The sequence below is a fragment of the Miniopterus natalensis genome, chromosome X (assembly GCF_054644295.1).
Source record: "Miniopterus natalensis isolate mMinNat1 chromosome X, mMinNat1.hap1, whole genome shotgun sequence".
NCBI classification, from domain to species: Eukaryota; Metazoa; Chordata; class Mammalia; order Chiroptera; family Miniopteridae; genus Miniopterus; species Miniopterus natalensis.
This window is the reverse complement of record NC_142103.1, coordinates 1,622,300-1,639,527: the sequence shown is the minus strand read 5'-3', so window position 1 is coordinate 1,639,527 and position 17,228 is coordinate 1,622,300. Positions and strand designations below refer to the sequence as shown.

The 17,228-nt window shown below is 39.6% G+C and overlaps 1 protein-coding gene across 1 annotated transcript; it reads right to left on the bottom strand.

Moving 5' to 3' along the window:
* Positions 1–5,561: 5,561 nt before the first annotated feature.
* Positions 5,562–13,382, bottom strand: LOC148090366 (uncharacterized). Its single transcript, XM_087813593.1, has 2 exons — positions 12,452–13,382; positions 5,562–6,444 (listed from the first exon to the last, which is right to left on the bottom strand). The coding sequence occupies exons 1-2, from the start codon at positions 13,203–13,205 to the stop codon at positions 6,080–6,082; spliced, it is 1,119 nt and encodes a 372-aa protein (XP_087669719.1). The 5' UTR covers positions 13,206–13,382; the 3' UTR covers positions 5,562–6,079.
* Positions 13,383–17,228: the final 3,846 nt, after the last annotated feature.

The following is a 17,228-nucleotide window of genomic DNA, read 5'->3' as shown; positions in this document are numbered from 1 at the left end:
TTAACTGAAGTTGCCTGGAGTTACACTGCAAACCATCAAGAAGAAATTAGAGATATTCAGAAAACTTGTGGCTGTTTTGGTTATGTACATTATTTTTTTATATATATCTTTATTGATCTCAGAGAGAGGAAAGGAGAGGGAGAGAGAAATAGAAACATCAATGATGAGAGAGTGATTGATCGGCTGCAGCCCGCAACCTGGGCATGTGCCCTGACCGGGAATCGAACCCCGATCGCCTGGATCCTAGGTCAACGCTCAACCGCTGAGCTATGCCCGGCCAGGCTATATGCATTATTTTCCAGTGGTACAAATACTAATAGAATTTTATTTTCACTTTGATATTTAGTGTTTGAAGAATATCTCCAAATTGGAGTCTCTTGCTATTTACTCCTTTCTCCCTGACTACTGTGTTAAATAAACGCGTGGGCTTCCTACCCAATACCCTTACCTTCCCCTTCTTCCTTGGTAGCACAACCCAGGTTTTGTTCAACCTCCTTTAAATTGCAATATTCTTCCCCACACTTAAGTAATTACTTTTGATTGGAATTCCTAAGTGAAGCATTTCTTGGTAAATGCTTGATTTGACTTGGACTAAATGATGTAATTCTGGCCAATGAGACTTGAGTGAAAATCTGATGAAGGCTACTGGGAAGGTTTTCTTTGCTCTTAAAAAAGAACGTAAGAGAGATATAGACTGTTTTGAGAATTAAACAAGTTAATATATATGTAAATCACTTATAACAGTAACTGGCACATAGTAATTGACTGACACATAACAATAATTAAGTATGATTGTTGTATTGTTGCTGTTGGTGTTGTTACTGTAAATATGTGGTATAAGATGTATACACTATGTTTCTATCAATGTAGCTGAGACAAGCACTAGCCTACAATGAAGGCACATAGCCACAGGAAGAGTTTTGACAAAAACTGGGAAAACCAAGGTCTCTAAGAATTTTTTAACTTAAACCCACAGAAGCTGGCTCAGAGCTAGTGGGATATAGGTATGGAGCAATATTATTCATCCCACCATAGCCATGGAGAGAACTTTGATGCTCCCTCAGTAAGAAGAAGGAACGATCTCATAGAACTTATGTTTGTTTTTTTTATTCTCCATTTGCTACCTCAATCCAACTCCCTAAATCAAATCTTTCTATATGTACAACTTATGTATTATGTATTAATCATATGATAAGATTACAAGAGCTGAAATCATAAAAATAATATATTCTAGAAAATGAAAACCACAAAGTTAATGCAGAAACATTTCAGTTTCCAGATGATTTCCCTTTCTTTTTTTAAATTGAATTTATTGGCATGACATTGGTTAATAAAATTATACAGGTTTCAGGTGTACAATTCTATATTACAATATCTGTATGTTATATTGTGTGTTCACCACCCAGTGAAGTGTCCTTCGATTATCATTTATCCCCCCCTTTACCTTCTTGTACCTCACTCCAATGCCATTTACCATTCGTACAAATGGTTCATTGTGAGAACAATTTGACCACACATTGCTGGCTTTGAAGATGTAAGAAGGGGCCATGAACCAAGGAATGCAGGCAGCTCTGGAAGCTGGAAAGGCAAGAAATTGTATTCTGCGCTAGTACCTCCAAAAGGAATGCAACCCTGATTTTAGCTCAAAAAAACACATTTCAGACTTCTGATCTACAGAACTGTAAGATAAATTTGTGCTGTTTAAGTCACAAAGTTTGTTGTAAATGTGTTACATCAGCAATGGGAAACTAATACAGGGAAAAACATGTGTTCTCCCCTATCGGTCCCACTCACTTGTGGATGGGTGCAGTAGGCAAAACAATGGCCCTCCAAAGATGTCCACGTTCTTTCTAATTCTCAGAAACTGAATAGGTTATTTTACATGGCTATGGGGGGAATTACTGTTGTTTAACCTTGAGATGGTGAGATCATCCTGGATTATCTGGAAAGCCCATTGAAAACATACAAATGGCCAACAGATATATGAAAAGGCCTCAACTTCACTAGCTATTAGGGAAATGCAAATCCCAACTACAGTGAGATACCACCTCACACCTGTTAGAGTGGCTGTGATCAACAAGACGATAATAACAAGTGTTGGAGAGGCTGTGGAGAGAAGGGAACCCTCATTCACTGCTGATGGGAAGGCAGACTGGTAAAGCCACTATGGGAAACAATGTGGAGGTGCCTCAAAAAAATTACGAATAGAGCTACCATATGACCTAGCAATCCCTGTTGCGGGGATTGACAAAACAAGGCTTAGACAAGGAATGCCTACAGGGTAATAATAGATGACAGAGAACTTAGAGCTAAAGTGAGGGATACAGAGGATAAGTACTTCTGGAATTCTGACCACATAAACAGACATAAATCACTGGGCCTAGCTTGCATCTGATGAAGCGTTCTGTAGGTACAGGAGGATGGCATTAGAGAGCTGCTGACACAATGGGCTATCTATCATTGTACTGTGCTACAGGTCTGGCATGTTACAAATGAGTTCCCTGGGCTTCTGAAGGCAGGCTGAGGCAATGAATGGGTCTCATCTCCACACTGATGTGCTGTCATACAGAAAAGAACCACTGAACACTAACAAAAATAATTCATTAGCCCAGACTCTCCTGACCTCCTTAAGAAACCCTTCCAGTCCACAAATGTCTCAGTTGATGGTATTGCAGCACACTTGTAGAATTCATCTACATCATCACTCTTTTCCTCATTCCAGTCCACACCTCTTGTTTTCAAGCTAACTGATACTCCCATTCATCTTCTTCAAGCTCCTGCCATTTATCTCTGCGCATGAGAACTTAGCCATGGGAACTTGGGTGACTAGACCATTCTATGACTCAGGTTCCTAATCTTTAAAATGTGAATGATGTGGGGATTTCAAGTGGCTGTAGAGTAGGTGTAAGCTACACTCACCTGCTCCCATTGCCAAACTGGATTTAAAGCTAAATTATAGTGCATTCAACCTGAATAACCAGCTGAAGGCTAACTAAACTGAAATACTATAACCAAGAATTTACAGAAGAAGCCACATAGAGACTGGTAAGAAGGGCAGAGACATGGAAAGTGCTGGTCTCCACACCCATGCACAACAGCTAAGAGACCAGAAGGATATCTTGGTTGCAAAACTTCCTCCCCCAAGGAGTGTGTGGTCTTAACCCCAAGCGGGGATTCCCAACCCAGAGCAACGGAGATGGGAGAGGAGCCTGCATAGCTGCTGGTGGTGAAAATCAGTGTGGATTCAATCTGCCTGGGAGAGAAAGGACTCTTCTGAATACCCAGACACCACCTCCCCAGGGTTGAGCAGCTTGGGGAGTGCATTTCCCGGTCCTCCAACTACTGGCAATACCACTCTGCCATGCCCATGCTCAGATCCTACAGAGGGGTCTGCTGACTGCACCCAGCAGAAACCTTTGGGGAGCTCTTTTTCTGAAGAAGCTCTTGGTGGAAACTCAGTGACTGAACTATGTAGCTTTGGAAAGGGGACTCACTTAACCTGCCTTTCTGGCAGCCAGGGGCCCCACCCTGCTAACCACAGTCCCATGGTGGGTTCTACTATGAGCTGCTTGAAGCTGGGACCTTCAGTGTGCATCCCCCTCAAAGGAGTGTGCAGATGATATTTTGTTAAATTGTGCAATTGAAACCTGTAAGGTTTTGTGAACCAATGTCACCCCAATAAATTCAATTAAAATTAATAAATGAATAAAATGTAAATGATGACAAGATCTATCCCACAGGGTAGATGGCTGTAAGGATTAAGTGAGACACTGTAAGCAAATTGCTTAGTAGAGTGCCTGGCAAGTCCTCAATCAAAGTACAATATGATTATCATCATTCATTGGGACCTGGTACTACTTAATCATAAGTTGAAAGATCATATGTCCAGTTTGCACGGTACAACGTAGGTTTATATCTCCTGTCCCATATTAATTATTAACAGCACCCATTTTCACTCACAGAAATGTCCCCAAATGGCATCTTAATCATAAAGAACAAGGCAAGAAGCCAATTGAATTCAGTTGTCAAATCAGTAGCAACAGGAAAACATCTGTCTCAGGACTTCTTCAATCTTCTCTGCCTAAGGAGCAGGGTTGGTGCTAGAATCAGAGCTGGGACTGTGTCCCAAGAACAGGCCAAAAGTTGTAGACAGATCACTTGAGACATGTTATATTTCACTTCTCCTTGAACAATTTCTTCTTTATGCTCCCTAATCCAGGGAGAAAGCAGGGATTAGAAAGAGCCAATTCTGCTGCCATTTGATTTTTTTCAAGCAGGCATTTTTGTCTGTCTTCCTAGAAAGAACAAAGTGAAATCCTTCTGATATCGAACTGCCTCAATGCTTTAAAGCCCCGGAACTGTGATTATGGTCTGAAAATAGCTCTTGATGTAAAACAAAGATTAAAGTTTCAGGTGAGTTTAAAGATGGGTTCTTCTTAGTTCTAACGAAGCTAAAACCAGGGTTAGACCAAACATCAATTTATTGTAGGCATAAGATAAGGAATTGCACTGAGGATTTCGTCTTTATAATAACTTTTCCTTTAGAAAGACCTCTTTCAATCTTCACATTCATGAATTTATATGTATATGGATATATATTGCGTATGTATATATAGGGTGTCCCAAAAAACCTATGTGCACTTTGAGTGATTATAAAGTCCATGTTTATTAACATATAGTTCATTTTCAAAATTTAAAAGAATCTACAGAAATGAGTAATTTTTTTTGTCAGTGCCTGTTTTCAAACTGATGACTGTTCTCGTTCAGGCACTGCTGAGAACTCAAAGTAGTGGAATCGCAAACATCAAGAATCATTTTGTTCGGTACCTGTGCGCCCTCAATGTGTTCACTGTTGCAGGTTTTGTACCGTAAACTTGATCTTTTATGTGTCCCCATAAAAAAGTCTAGTGGCACTTTAGGATAAGTTTTCTTTGTTCAAAGCTTAGTCTGGCTTCACCCATTATTCCAAATCAGTTAAACCTGAAAAGGAGTGAACATTAACTGAAATATCAGCTGTTAAAGTGTGTGTACATTTTTGAGGACACCCTATATATAAAAAGAGAGAGAGAGAGGAGTGTCTGTAGGTATTGACATAGAAGAATGTCAATATACATGCTGCAATGCAGAAAATAAGTAAGAAATAAAAATATATATATATGGATTATGTGTGTCTGTATATGCTTAATGAAGAAACTGAAAGGATATCTCTGGGAATAAGAAAGGAGGGTTGGTGAGAGGTAGGTAAATTTTACATTTTATTGCATAGTCAATGTGCTTCTGTGTCATTTTACTTTCTTTAACAATAAGCCTGTGTTACTTTTGTAACTAAAAAAATTATGCCAAAAATTATCATTTTGATTTTTAAGCATAATTAGTTTTCTAAACCATGCAAATATACCTTTTAAGACTATGTATCTGTCCCAGTTTCTCTGGAGACATAAACGCAGGTGGTCTAACTCCCAATACGTGGCTATACCACCGTGAGGGTCGAGAGACACTTTAATTCAATGAGACCGAGCCAATAATTCAAGTTTCAAGAAGGGAGACAGAGACAAACATGAAGCAAATCACACAGGGTTTATTTACCAGTTCCCAATGGTTCTTGGCACCAGCAGGCCACCCGGAGGATCCGCTGAAAGACACACACAAGGTCTGGGGGTGCGGCCGCGACGGCGTCGGTCACTGCAGCCCTCTGGAAGTTCTCCTAGAGAGGTGCAGGGCAGAGCAAGGCAGGGTCAGCTTTCCCGGAGCTGGGGATGAAGTCTGTGGAGGGCAGACAAGCATCCAAAGATGTGGCCGAAAAGCCGCTGCTTTTAACAGCTGGGTTGAAGGTGTGGTGCGTCTTCAGTGTGTCTTATCAGGGTCCTACAGAGCTCGGGCCTGCTTGGAAGCCAGGGCTACAAAGTGTTAATCTTATCGTGGCACGCAGGCCTCACAATTACACTCGGTCACACAAGATGAAGTTACTTATTTCAAATCTAATACATACATCAAACTTATATTCCTGACTCTAATACACACACAAATCTATTTCTATAACAGTCCACCCGGTGATTCCCGCGGATTTAGTCCAAGGGAATCAGACTAAAAGGGGTTTCTTCTTCTGAGGAAGAAGAGTAAAAATCATCTTAAGAAAGAGATAAAGCAAAAAGAAACAAGCAAAACCAAGAGCAATTTCCTTAATCAGAGTCCAAGTATTTTGTAAAGAAGAAAATCCATGTTGAATGAGGGTCACGGGGTTCAGCGCGTTCCAGTTGGGAGTGCAAGGTACGATTCTCCAAAGTGAGAGGAGGGTGTCCCCGAGATGACAGGCGGTGTGTAGCTTCCTGACGTCCTCCTTGGTTGCGATGGTCCCAGCATTTGGTACGTAGACGATGTGATGTAGTTCGTCTATTGGCTTCTTGAGTTGTTGAAGCGTCTTCTTAGTGAGACCCTCAAGTTGTGCTAACTTAGTAAAAGATTCGTTAAGGGTGGGTGGGGCGGTATAATGCTTGGTAGTTAGAGTAGGGACAAGGGGCATAGAAGGGTGCCAAAAGATAGTTGAAGATTCTGTATAAGTAGTATAATGTGTGACATTATTTATAGAAATGTTCATAGCATTAGTAAGGAGAGAGCAATTATTCATGCCTTGAATGTTGACATCTAAAAAGGTCTTATGGTCAAAGTAGGAAAAGTTAGAGAAACAAATTACCCAATTATGTCTTCCTAAAGAGTAGAAAGTGGGTCTAGGCTGATGTGGGATTAAAGCAACAGGAAAAGAGTCTGCATAAAGTGCATTATGAGCAATGTAGACAGTGGGCGAGAATTCAATAAGATCTGATTTTTTGAAAAAGTAGGGATCAACGAACAAAAGATCGCCTATAGGTAAGACATAATCTTCTCCTATTTTGGTAGGAATATCAATAGTGGAGTAGGCTAGGAGATTTTCTCCGCCAATAGTTGTTAGAATAGATATTTTGCAGTCTGCCATGTCACAACCAACAGGCTTAGAGAAGTCAACTCTTGCAGTAGCATCGCTCCATAAGGGATTAAATCCAGTACCTAACTGTATTAAATTAAGCATGTCTCTGTGGGCCTGAGTCAAATGGTCTTGAATTTTTATGCATTGCCATTTGAATTGATACATTTGGAATCGAGTATTAAGGTCCTCTAGGTCCATGTGAAGCTTTTGGATAGCCTCATTCTGTTGTTTAGTTGCTTCGGATAATAATCTGATTTGTTTTTGGGTCTGTGCAGCTAGTGCATAGGCCGAATCAAAAGAAGATGAGACTAATCTCATTATCTTTGCCTCTTCCGTGGCCGTTTCTGACATGAAGACATTTAAGTCACGTGTCAGTTTGTTGATCTTAATAGAATTAGCTATAGATACAGTTAGGGAGAGAGATGCCATTGCAAATGAGGCTGCATCAAGTTGTAGGAGTTTCCTAACATTAGAATGAAAACGTTGGGGAAAGGGTGGTAATTGTATGTTAAGTTGTTGTGAAGCACATGCAGGTATAAGGGAGGTTACAAGAAAGTCAGAAGGTGAAAAGTACAGAGTGGTGCGTTGAATTTGTGGTTTGTAAATAATTCGAATTGGATTATCAGAGTGGGTCATGACAGGAGGTGGTGTTAAAATGGTAGGTGCAGGCTTAATAATACCATATGAATAGATGGAAGGAAAATGTAAAGTCCTTAAACATATGGTGCTATTATAACATCCTCTATAGATAATGCAGGGGTCTAGAGGTGTCTTAGTAGAGCATTGATCTCTCGGGTTTGATACATGGAAGAAATCAGAATTAGGTAATACTGTGTGGTTAGTAATAGGTGAGTGATGGTGTAGGAAGGCTTTTTTCCATCCTCCTTCAAGGTACATTATCATGTATGATTGATAACCTAGTGATAAACTTCCTGCGATTCTAAAGGTGTTGTGAGTGTTAATCTCCGCACCAAAAGTAGAAAACCAAGAGGTTGGTTTCATTCCATAAGAGACATTGTAAGTGAGATTAATCCTAGGGTCTAATACCTGAGAACAAAGATCCCAATGAGTTTTGTCTAAAGGGAATGGTGTTGGTCTGGTAACATTTTCAGGAAACTTGTACCATTTCTGTATAGTGTGAGGCGCTGCACTAGTAAGAGTGCCCTGAGTATAATCAAATTTTACTGATATATTCCTATACTTTGTGATAGGAAAAGGGCCATAAGAGTAAGGATGATATCTAAAGGGTGCAGCTTTAGTGTTAATGGAATGTATTGGAATAACACCATATGGTAGGTTAGGATGTAAAATCATGAATTTGTGAATGGAACAGTCATGGTATGTCTGACTCTCCTTTGTTAAATTGATATTAGAGGTGTTACTTCTGAATAAAAATATAGGAAATGTTGTTTGCTGAAATTGGATAGACGAAAATTGGAGTGTGATATTGCCAATAAGTGAGGAATTTAGATTATTGGGTTCTTCCCTTATTAAGATATGAGTAGACTGAAGCCAATTGTGTAAGGTTGTGTCTATTTTTGATGTAAATGTCATTGTACTTGTTGTGATGTTAGAGCAGTCCTGTGGTGGGTATTCAAGAGCTTTTATAGGTGTTTTTACGCCTACAATCATAGCATTTATAGTTGTTTGTATAATATTTCCTCTGCCTCGACATAAGTGAGTACTATTAAGCATGCCCCTCTGATTTGGTAAGTTCCATGTGTTTTGGGTAAACCCTAGAGCCGATGGTGTTCTGAGTTTAGATGCTAATGTGATTGTTTTTTGATAGGTATGTTTCTGTAAGAGTTCTTTTATCGGTTTTGGTAGGAAAGAAGGGTCTCTACAATAAATTGCCTTTTCTATGAATGTAAAGCTTTGATCGAAAGGGTCAGTATCATTAAGTGGAAAAGAATTATTCACTATGCCTGCTGCAAAACAGATTTGATAGATGGGACCAAATCGAGGTGCTTCCCATAATTTGGGTTCTATGGTAAAATCATCATAAGTGACAGGGGAAATTAGATCAGTCAGCACCTGAGGTATATGTCTAAAAGGCCAAAAATTATTGTCCTTCTCTAGGTATTCTTCAGGTGTGATTGCATCATCCAATGGTGTCCTCATATGAGAGGCAAATGCAGTGCCTTCAGAGGCACCTATAGTGCATTCTATTCCAATGCAAAAATTGCCAAAGGTTGGAAAATTTGGAAACTCTGTAAGATAATATTGATAATATGTTATGTCACCTTCCTTTACTGTATGATTAATAGGATGTCCTTCAGGGAAGCCTTCTGGTAATGTAGGATTTGAAATTGGTGGTGAGAAAAAGGGTTTGGGATTCATGAAAGTTGGAGTGGTTAGTGAGGTAGTAGGAGTAGTGGCCTCTAAGGTTTCTGTTGTTTCTGTTGAGGCAGCTAGATTCAAACTAGTAATGTTCTCATCATCATACTCATAGTCCTCTATATCTGTGTCATCTAGTTCTCCTGTGTTCCAAAAACTCATTAAGTGTTCCATGAAGGGTACTACATTAAAAGTTGCTCTTTGTATACAAGTATTATTTTCTTCAGTGCTATAAGGGTCTATTGACTGTATCGGCATTATGATGGATCCTCTTAATTGTAAAAGGGTATCATTAGAGATATGATAAGTTATTCCCTGTGGTTCCCGAGATTGTGTGTCAACAATTGATACAGATCTAGTACGTAATGCATCCTGAAACCATTGAAGTTTCACACAGTCTTTAAGTTGTGTGTGATGATATGCTCTTAGAGTAGTCTGATCTTCATTTAAAGCTTGTAGCTGACAATACTTCTGTGTATAATAACTTGGACATAGTTTATGTGTAGCAGTGTAATATAGAGAAGTGTTGAAATCAAAGTGTCCTATAGTTAGAGAAAAAAGAGTATTGTTAGTGAAGATATAAGGAGGGTGAAAGATGTAATGTTGTGGAGGTTGTTCTAAAGTAAGGTTATGAAGAGGTGGTTCCATAGTCATAGCTGCTGCTATAGTATTTGGTTTTATAGTAGTAGTAGTAGAAGTTTTAGTAGAAGTTTCAAAAGAAGTAGCTATAGTAGGAGAAATAGTTGTACCATTGCAGATTTTAAAAAGTATTACAGAAGCTAGAGTTATATAAATGATTCCTCTTCCTCTAACATTTGCATAAGTTCCTCCGATTCTTTTTCTCGTTGGGTAATAGCTGGGCGGAAATGCCATTCTGGGGTTGATTCGGGAGCTCCTAGGCTTCCTAAACAAAGTTGAGTAAGAAATTCTGTTGGTGTGGACAATGAGAGTATCTGAGGTGGATTTCTATCTTCTGCATAAATTGCTTGTTCAGCTATTGTTATATAATCTTTCAGCATAGAAATCCAATCAATTGCAGCCTGACCTGGTAAATATTCAGAAAGGCTTTGAATGCCATCAAGGGTTCCTTGAACTATTTCTATAACTCCACCTGAGAAAGCAGAGCAAATAGGTTGTGGGTAAGCACTTGCATCTAGTAAAGCAATCCTAGTGTACCATGAAGGGTTGATAAGATCAGGATAGAGTCTGCGGTAACGTCTCTGTTGTGGCGGGGGATTCAGGTGTGAAAGTGGGTAAAGAGGAGTAGAAGGTTGTAAAGGTTGGGTTGCAGTAGGTGCTGAAGGGGTATGAGTAGGAGGTTGTGGTAAAGCCACAATATCAGCAATATCTGGTGATGGAGGAGGAGTAGGATTAGAAAGTTGAATAGTATTAGGTGATGGGGTAACTATATTTCCTTTGACGGTCTGAAGGAATTCGGTTATGTTGAGCTCCCATCGCTCCAGGATAGACCTGTCAGGATACAGACAGTGTGATTATAGAACCAAGATGTGGGGGTAGTGAGGTTGGAAATGATATCATGAATTATTCCTCGAAGATGTTCAATATCATTAGAGTATGTGATGGGTGGAGTGTATGTTCTCCATTGGCACCATGTAAGGGTCAGAGTGCCAATCACTATGGCGAGGAGTAGAATAAAAGTAAGAAGGAAAGTAACTATTTTCATAACGGTCCCTAAATGCATCCTGTGAGATAAAGATTATAAGGATTTGTAAGAGAAAGAAAGAAAGTATGGCTGATAAAAGTGTGTAAAGCAATATGATAAGTGTAGGTCTCAAGTAAAAGGTTGAGAATTGCCTATCTTGGTCTGTTGTAAATGTCCCTTGTTATTTACAGTCCAATATAACGAGGCTCCGCTGTGTGCAATTATTTCCTGTGGGGATAGGGAGCCATCTTTAGGATTTTTGGTTAAAATTTTATAAGGTAAATTTCTATGAATTTTAGGTGTAGGTGGAACAAATTCATAATCTGGGATTTTTTCAAGATGAGGAGCATAAAGTTCTTCAAATGGTGATAACCTCTGTGGTCTAGGTCTGCTATTTAGTAAAAGAGTAGCTCTATCTAACAACTCTTGTAGAGATGTGAAGTGTCTGTCCATCATCAAAGTTTGGATCTTATGTTTAAGAAGACCATTATGTCTTTCAATTGTACCTGCTGCTGTAGGGTTATAAGGTAAATGAAAATTCCAATCAATATCATATTCCTGTGCTAATTTCTGAACTTTTGCTGCTGTAAAGTGTGAACTTTGATCTGATTCAATGCATTGTGGAGGACCAAAATGGGTCATCCAACTTTGGATTGTTTTAAGAGTAGTATTGGCATCTGGGTGATTAGAACCAATTGCAGTTAGAATTCCAGTGCATACATCTACTAAAGTACAAGCATATTTTTGGGTAAAAGGTACTGTTAATGGACCAATAAAGTCAATTTGTAGAAGTTGATTAGGAAATAAGGGTTTACTAATTCTAGGTGGTTGTAAAGCCCTAAACATTTGAGTTCCTTTACAAGTTTCACAAGAATTTACAGCTGATTTAATATCTTTAATGGGGGTCTTAATATTTCTTTTATAGAACCAATTTATGAGTGCAGAGTGTCCAATGTGTCCTAAATTAGTATGAATCTGTTTAATGAATTGGATTGGTAGAATAAGTTCTTCCTTAGGTTTGTCAACCATGTATTTGCCATCTCTCTTTTTTAACTTGATAGTTGGAATTGGAGGTATAAAATAATTACCATCCTCATCTTTCTTAATAGATAATTTAATGGGTAATGATTTAGTTCTATCAAGGATTGTGACTTCTTGATCGGGTGTGAGTCCTTTAGCTAATTGATCTGCTACTTGATTGTGTAATGTAGTAGGTGAGTTGTCTGTAGCGTGTGCACTAACATGTGTGACATATATCTTAATCCTTTCTGAAAATTCATCTAACTTAACCCAGTAAGGTTTGGACCAAATTTCCTTTCCATTAATACTCCAATCAGTTTCTTTCCATTTCCCGGACCATAATATAATACCATTATATATGGCCCAAGAGTCGGTGTAAATATACACCTTAGCTCTATGTTGTTCTACAGAGTCTTTCACTGCTAGGTATGCTGCAATGAGTTCTGCATGTTGAGCAGATTTGGACTCACCCTTTGCTGTCAGGGCTTGACATGTCGCGGGATTGAAAGCCGCAGCTCTCCAAGTATGTCGGTCGCCGGACACGGAGGCTGATCCGTCTGTAAACCAGGCATTTTTCAAGGTGGGTGAGTATTTTGGTCCACACGTCCCAATGGGTTTTGCCATTGGGGCAAGCTTGTTGGCACGGGTAGGTGGCTCTACCTCAAGCTTGCAAACCTCCTCGGTGAGGAGGGCTGGTTCTCCAGCGCCGCTGGTACTACGCGAATTGATATACCACTTCCATGCGAGTACCTTCTCCTCAATTTGGCTACCTGCCAATTCTTCCGCTGACATATCTAACCATGCCTTGAGTGGCAAGGTACTCCTGACCTTAATGGGTTGAAGTCCTGTCAAAGGCTCAGTATGCAATAGTGCAGCATACAAAGTCCAAATTAATTTTTCATAAGGGGAGTATTTAAAATGAGAATATGGAAATTTTTTGGACCAAAATCCTACTGGAATTAATCTAGGCTCATCTGGTGACTTTTTGTAAAGTCCCCAGTGACCATGATCCTGTAGGAAAGCTATGTCTAAGACTATCCTATCTCCCGGTCTTATAGACTGGAGAGTAGAAAAGAGGTGTATGTACTCCTTAAGTTGTTGGAAAGCCTGCTCCTGTTCCTCATTCCAAACAAAATCTATTGCTTTCCTGGTGACTTTGTAAATTGGTTTAGCTATGTCTGCTAGATATGGTATGTGTTGCCTCCAGAACATAAATAATCCCATAAGTTGTTGTGCTTCCTTCTTGTTAGTAGGTGATTTTAGAGAATCTAATTTATTAATAACTTTCTCTGGAACAGATCTGCCTTGAGAGCTCCAGTTAATGCCTAAGAAGGTAACTTGTGTGCCAGGCCTTTGTATTTTGTCTGGGTTAATTGTCCACCCATTTTGCTGCAAATAAGATACTAAGGAGTCTAGGTCCTTTCTCAAGACTTCTAAATTGTTGTTGTATAGCATGATATCATCTATGTACTGTATGATTTTTGAGGTATATTTTGTGGGATCAATGTAAGAAGCTAGAAGATTGTGAGCTATGGTGGGTGAATTTTTGTAACCTTGTGGTAATCTTTTAAATTGATATTGCTTTCCTTGCCATGTAAAAGTAGTAAACTGTCTAGAGTCCTCATGAAGTGGGATGGCAAAAAACATGTCTGACAAATCCACTGCTGCCATATATTTTGGCAGATCAGATTGGATAATATTAATAACTTCAGTTGCATTAGGTAATGTTCCTGGAAGAGTGGGTGAGACCTTATTTAAATTTCTGTAATCAATGGTAATTCTGTATGTTCCATTAGGTTTCTTAACTGGCCAAATTGGACTATTATAAATGTGAGATCTACCTATTTCAATAATATCTTCTTTGAGTAATTTCTCTAATGCTGCTGTGACATCAGCATGTCCACCCTTGAGTGGATATTGGGGAGTAAAGGAAGCTTGTGTTGGAGTAGGTAAAGTAACTGGTTCTATATTGATGGCTGCTAGATTGGTATGAAACTTCGTAACTGCCAAACTCTTGATTGAGGAACAGAATATATTAGGAATGACATCCATACCAATTAGGTTAGCTACGTTAGGTGCTGTATGTAAGGTGCAAGGAATTTTCCTATCTCTATAGAGAATAGTGCATTTAAGTGAGTTAGCAATAATGGTATTTCCTGTAACTCCTTCAATAACAATAGATTTTCCATTTGAATTAGAGAAATTAGAATTGTATAAAGAAATCTGTGATCCAGTATCTACAAGAAAGGTGGTAGGGATAGTGTTAGAATTTATGACTATATTAAGTGTAATATAAGGTCTGTTATCAGTGTGTATATAGTGTATACCTGAGAAATCAAATTGCTTACACTCATTTAGTTCATAATTCCTTTGATAATCTATTGGCCCCCTTCCCTCAAATACTGTGGTCGGGGGCCCTTCCAGTTTCCCTGTTGACTGAAAGTGTTTCCCTGTTGCTGCCTACGAAATGGGTTTCTATTTTGAGAAGAAATTTGATTCTGATTCTGATAATTTTGTCTATTAATGTTGTTGTTATTGTTGGACCTAAAAGGATTATTATTTCTAAAAGGATTATTGTTAGAGTTGTTTGTTCGTGGGTAAGAAAGTTTTTTGAAAAAAGGGTTGTTAGATTTCCAGTATTCTCCTTGTTTCTGTGGATATTGAGGCCTATTATTGTTGCCTGAAAATTGTTTTCTGGGCTTAAATGACATGTTCTGTTGACCTCTAATGTTAGTTAGGAAAGCAAAGGTAGATTCTATGGGTGGTTCCTTGCCTTTTTCCCTTGTTGAAAAGGTGAATTTCCTGTCCTGAATTAAGTCCTCATGAAGAGTAATCTTAGTTTTAATTTCATTAGCAGTGGTGGCACCAGAAATTAAATTCTGGAGTTGAATTTTGTATCCTTCTGGTGCATTTCTAATTAATGCTCTTATAATACCTTGTATATTCTGGCATTCCCAAGGGCTGTCGTTTTCTGGATGGTAGACACCATTCAGAATGACTAATTTTCTGAGCTGTTTCTGTAATTCTCCTAATGATCTCCACTCTCGAGAGAATTGTGAGGAAGTAAAATCTACAATTGGAAATGCTCTCCTCCAAGCTTCAGAAATCCACTGCCATAAAGATTGAACTAAATTTCTGTTACTTTCTATAGCTCTCTTTACCTCATCCTTTACTTTAGAAAGTTCGATTGCATCTACTACCTGTGCTAATTCATCTGCACTAAGCATGGTAGTATGTCCTCCCCTTTCAAAGATAGAAACTAACCAATTTACATCTGTCTTGTCTCCTTTAATAATAATTTGTCTAAGTTCTGATAATTCCTTTCTGTCAAAAGATGTAAATTCTACAACCTCTTCAGGTTGATTCTCTCCTTGTTCTCTCTTAATAATTTTCTTTCTGACTACTGCGGGTTTGGCTGAGTATTTGTTAACTACTATTTTTGCTAATTCTTTCCCTCTGTCATTATCTTCTTGCAAATTGTGGATAGTATGTAGCAATATAGGTACTATCTCCTGAGGTGGTGCTCTCTCTATCACTGGTATTAATGTAGCTGGATTATTGGTTACGTCAGCATTAAGCCTGGGTGTATGAGCTACAGTATGTTTCTTTCTCAGCGCGTCCTCTAGGGTGCGCCACTTACTCTCTCCTGGGATGTTTGCCAAGGGAGGTTGTTTACGTGTTAATTTCCTCCACCAGGCCCTAAGTTTCTCCATCTTATTTTCTAAATGTGAGTCTAATTACTGGCCCGTTCCTACCAAAGGGATAGATGGAATTAGGTGTGGGAGCCCTTTGGACTACAGAAGTACGAATATCAGTGAGAAAAAGAAAAGAATGTAGTTTGGAAAGCAATTGAAGGATCCTTCTTGAAATTTTAGTCATTAGCTCTGCCACAAAATATTTTCACAACTCGTCCACCCGGACGGTTTAGAAATGTCACTTTCTTTTTCTCAAAATTTAGTTTGAAAACATATACACCTTATTTCAAAGACCAAAATCGTTTATGCCACGACTGAGTCCTACACGTAATCACGCGGTTGGTACAATCCGCCAACACGGGTCCGAAAGGAACCAGGCACACGATTTACACACCAGGGATACGCTTGCCTGTTTAAGCTTATTGAGATACTTGGCATCGATTGTCAACTGACAGTTCTACGGCCCGAACTTCCTCCAAAGTCCGGTTTTATCTCCCACGCAAGCCGCCGGGTAGTACAATCCGCTACCTCGGATCCCTTGGGACAGAGAAACCCCTTTTGCCCTCCGGCTGAGCCTTTGGGAGTAGGTCTCTCCTGGGTGCGCCCCGCAGGTGAACGGCGTTAAAGCTTGTAATAGTGGGCAGAGATCCGAGAAACTGAAAGCAACTCACGATCCTTTCTCAAAATAGCTTAAGTTCCAAACGGTGAACGCGCATAGATTATAGTGCACTGAACTCACTTGGTCAGAGAGCAGGTGTATTTCCCACAGTTTTCAAAGTTTCAAATTGGTACAGCTAATTCCGGGTATATCCAATTAAGAAATTTTTACGCTGACATAAAATTCAAAGTCTAGAATTTAGAATGTGTGTATTCATCTGTAATACACACCAACAGGTTATATCCTGCTGTAAAATAAAATCCTGCGTATACTTGCCAATTCTTTGGCACAATCCTGCCGACTACGCCAACTGTCCCAGTTTCTCTGGAGACATAAACGCAGGTGGTCTAACTCCCAATACGTGGCTATACCACCGTGAGGGTCGAGAGACACTTTAATTCAATGAGACCGAGCCAATAATTCAAGTTTCAAGAAGGGAGACAGAGACAAACATGAAGCAAATCACACAGGGTTTATTTACCAGTTCCCAATGGTTCTTGGCACCAGCAGGCCACCCGGAGGATCCGCTGAAAGACACACACAAGGTCTGGGGGTGCGGCCGCGACGGCGTCGGTCACTGCAGCCCTCTGGAAGTTCTCCTAGAGAGGTGCAGGGCAGAGCAAGGCAGGGTCAGCTTTCCCGGAGCTGGGGATGAAGTCTGTGGAGGGCAGACAAGCATCCAAAGATGTGGCCGAAAAGCCGCTGCTTTTAACAGCTGGGTTGAAGGTGTGGTGCGTCTTCAGTGTGTCTTATCAGGGTCCTACAGAGCTCGGGCCTGCTTGGAAGCCAGGGCTACAAAGTGTTAATCTTATCGTGGCACGCAGGCCTCACAATTACACTCGGTCACACAAGATGAAGTTACTTATTTCAAATCTAATACATACATCAAACTTA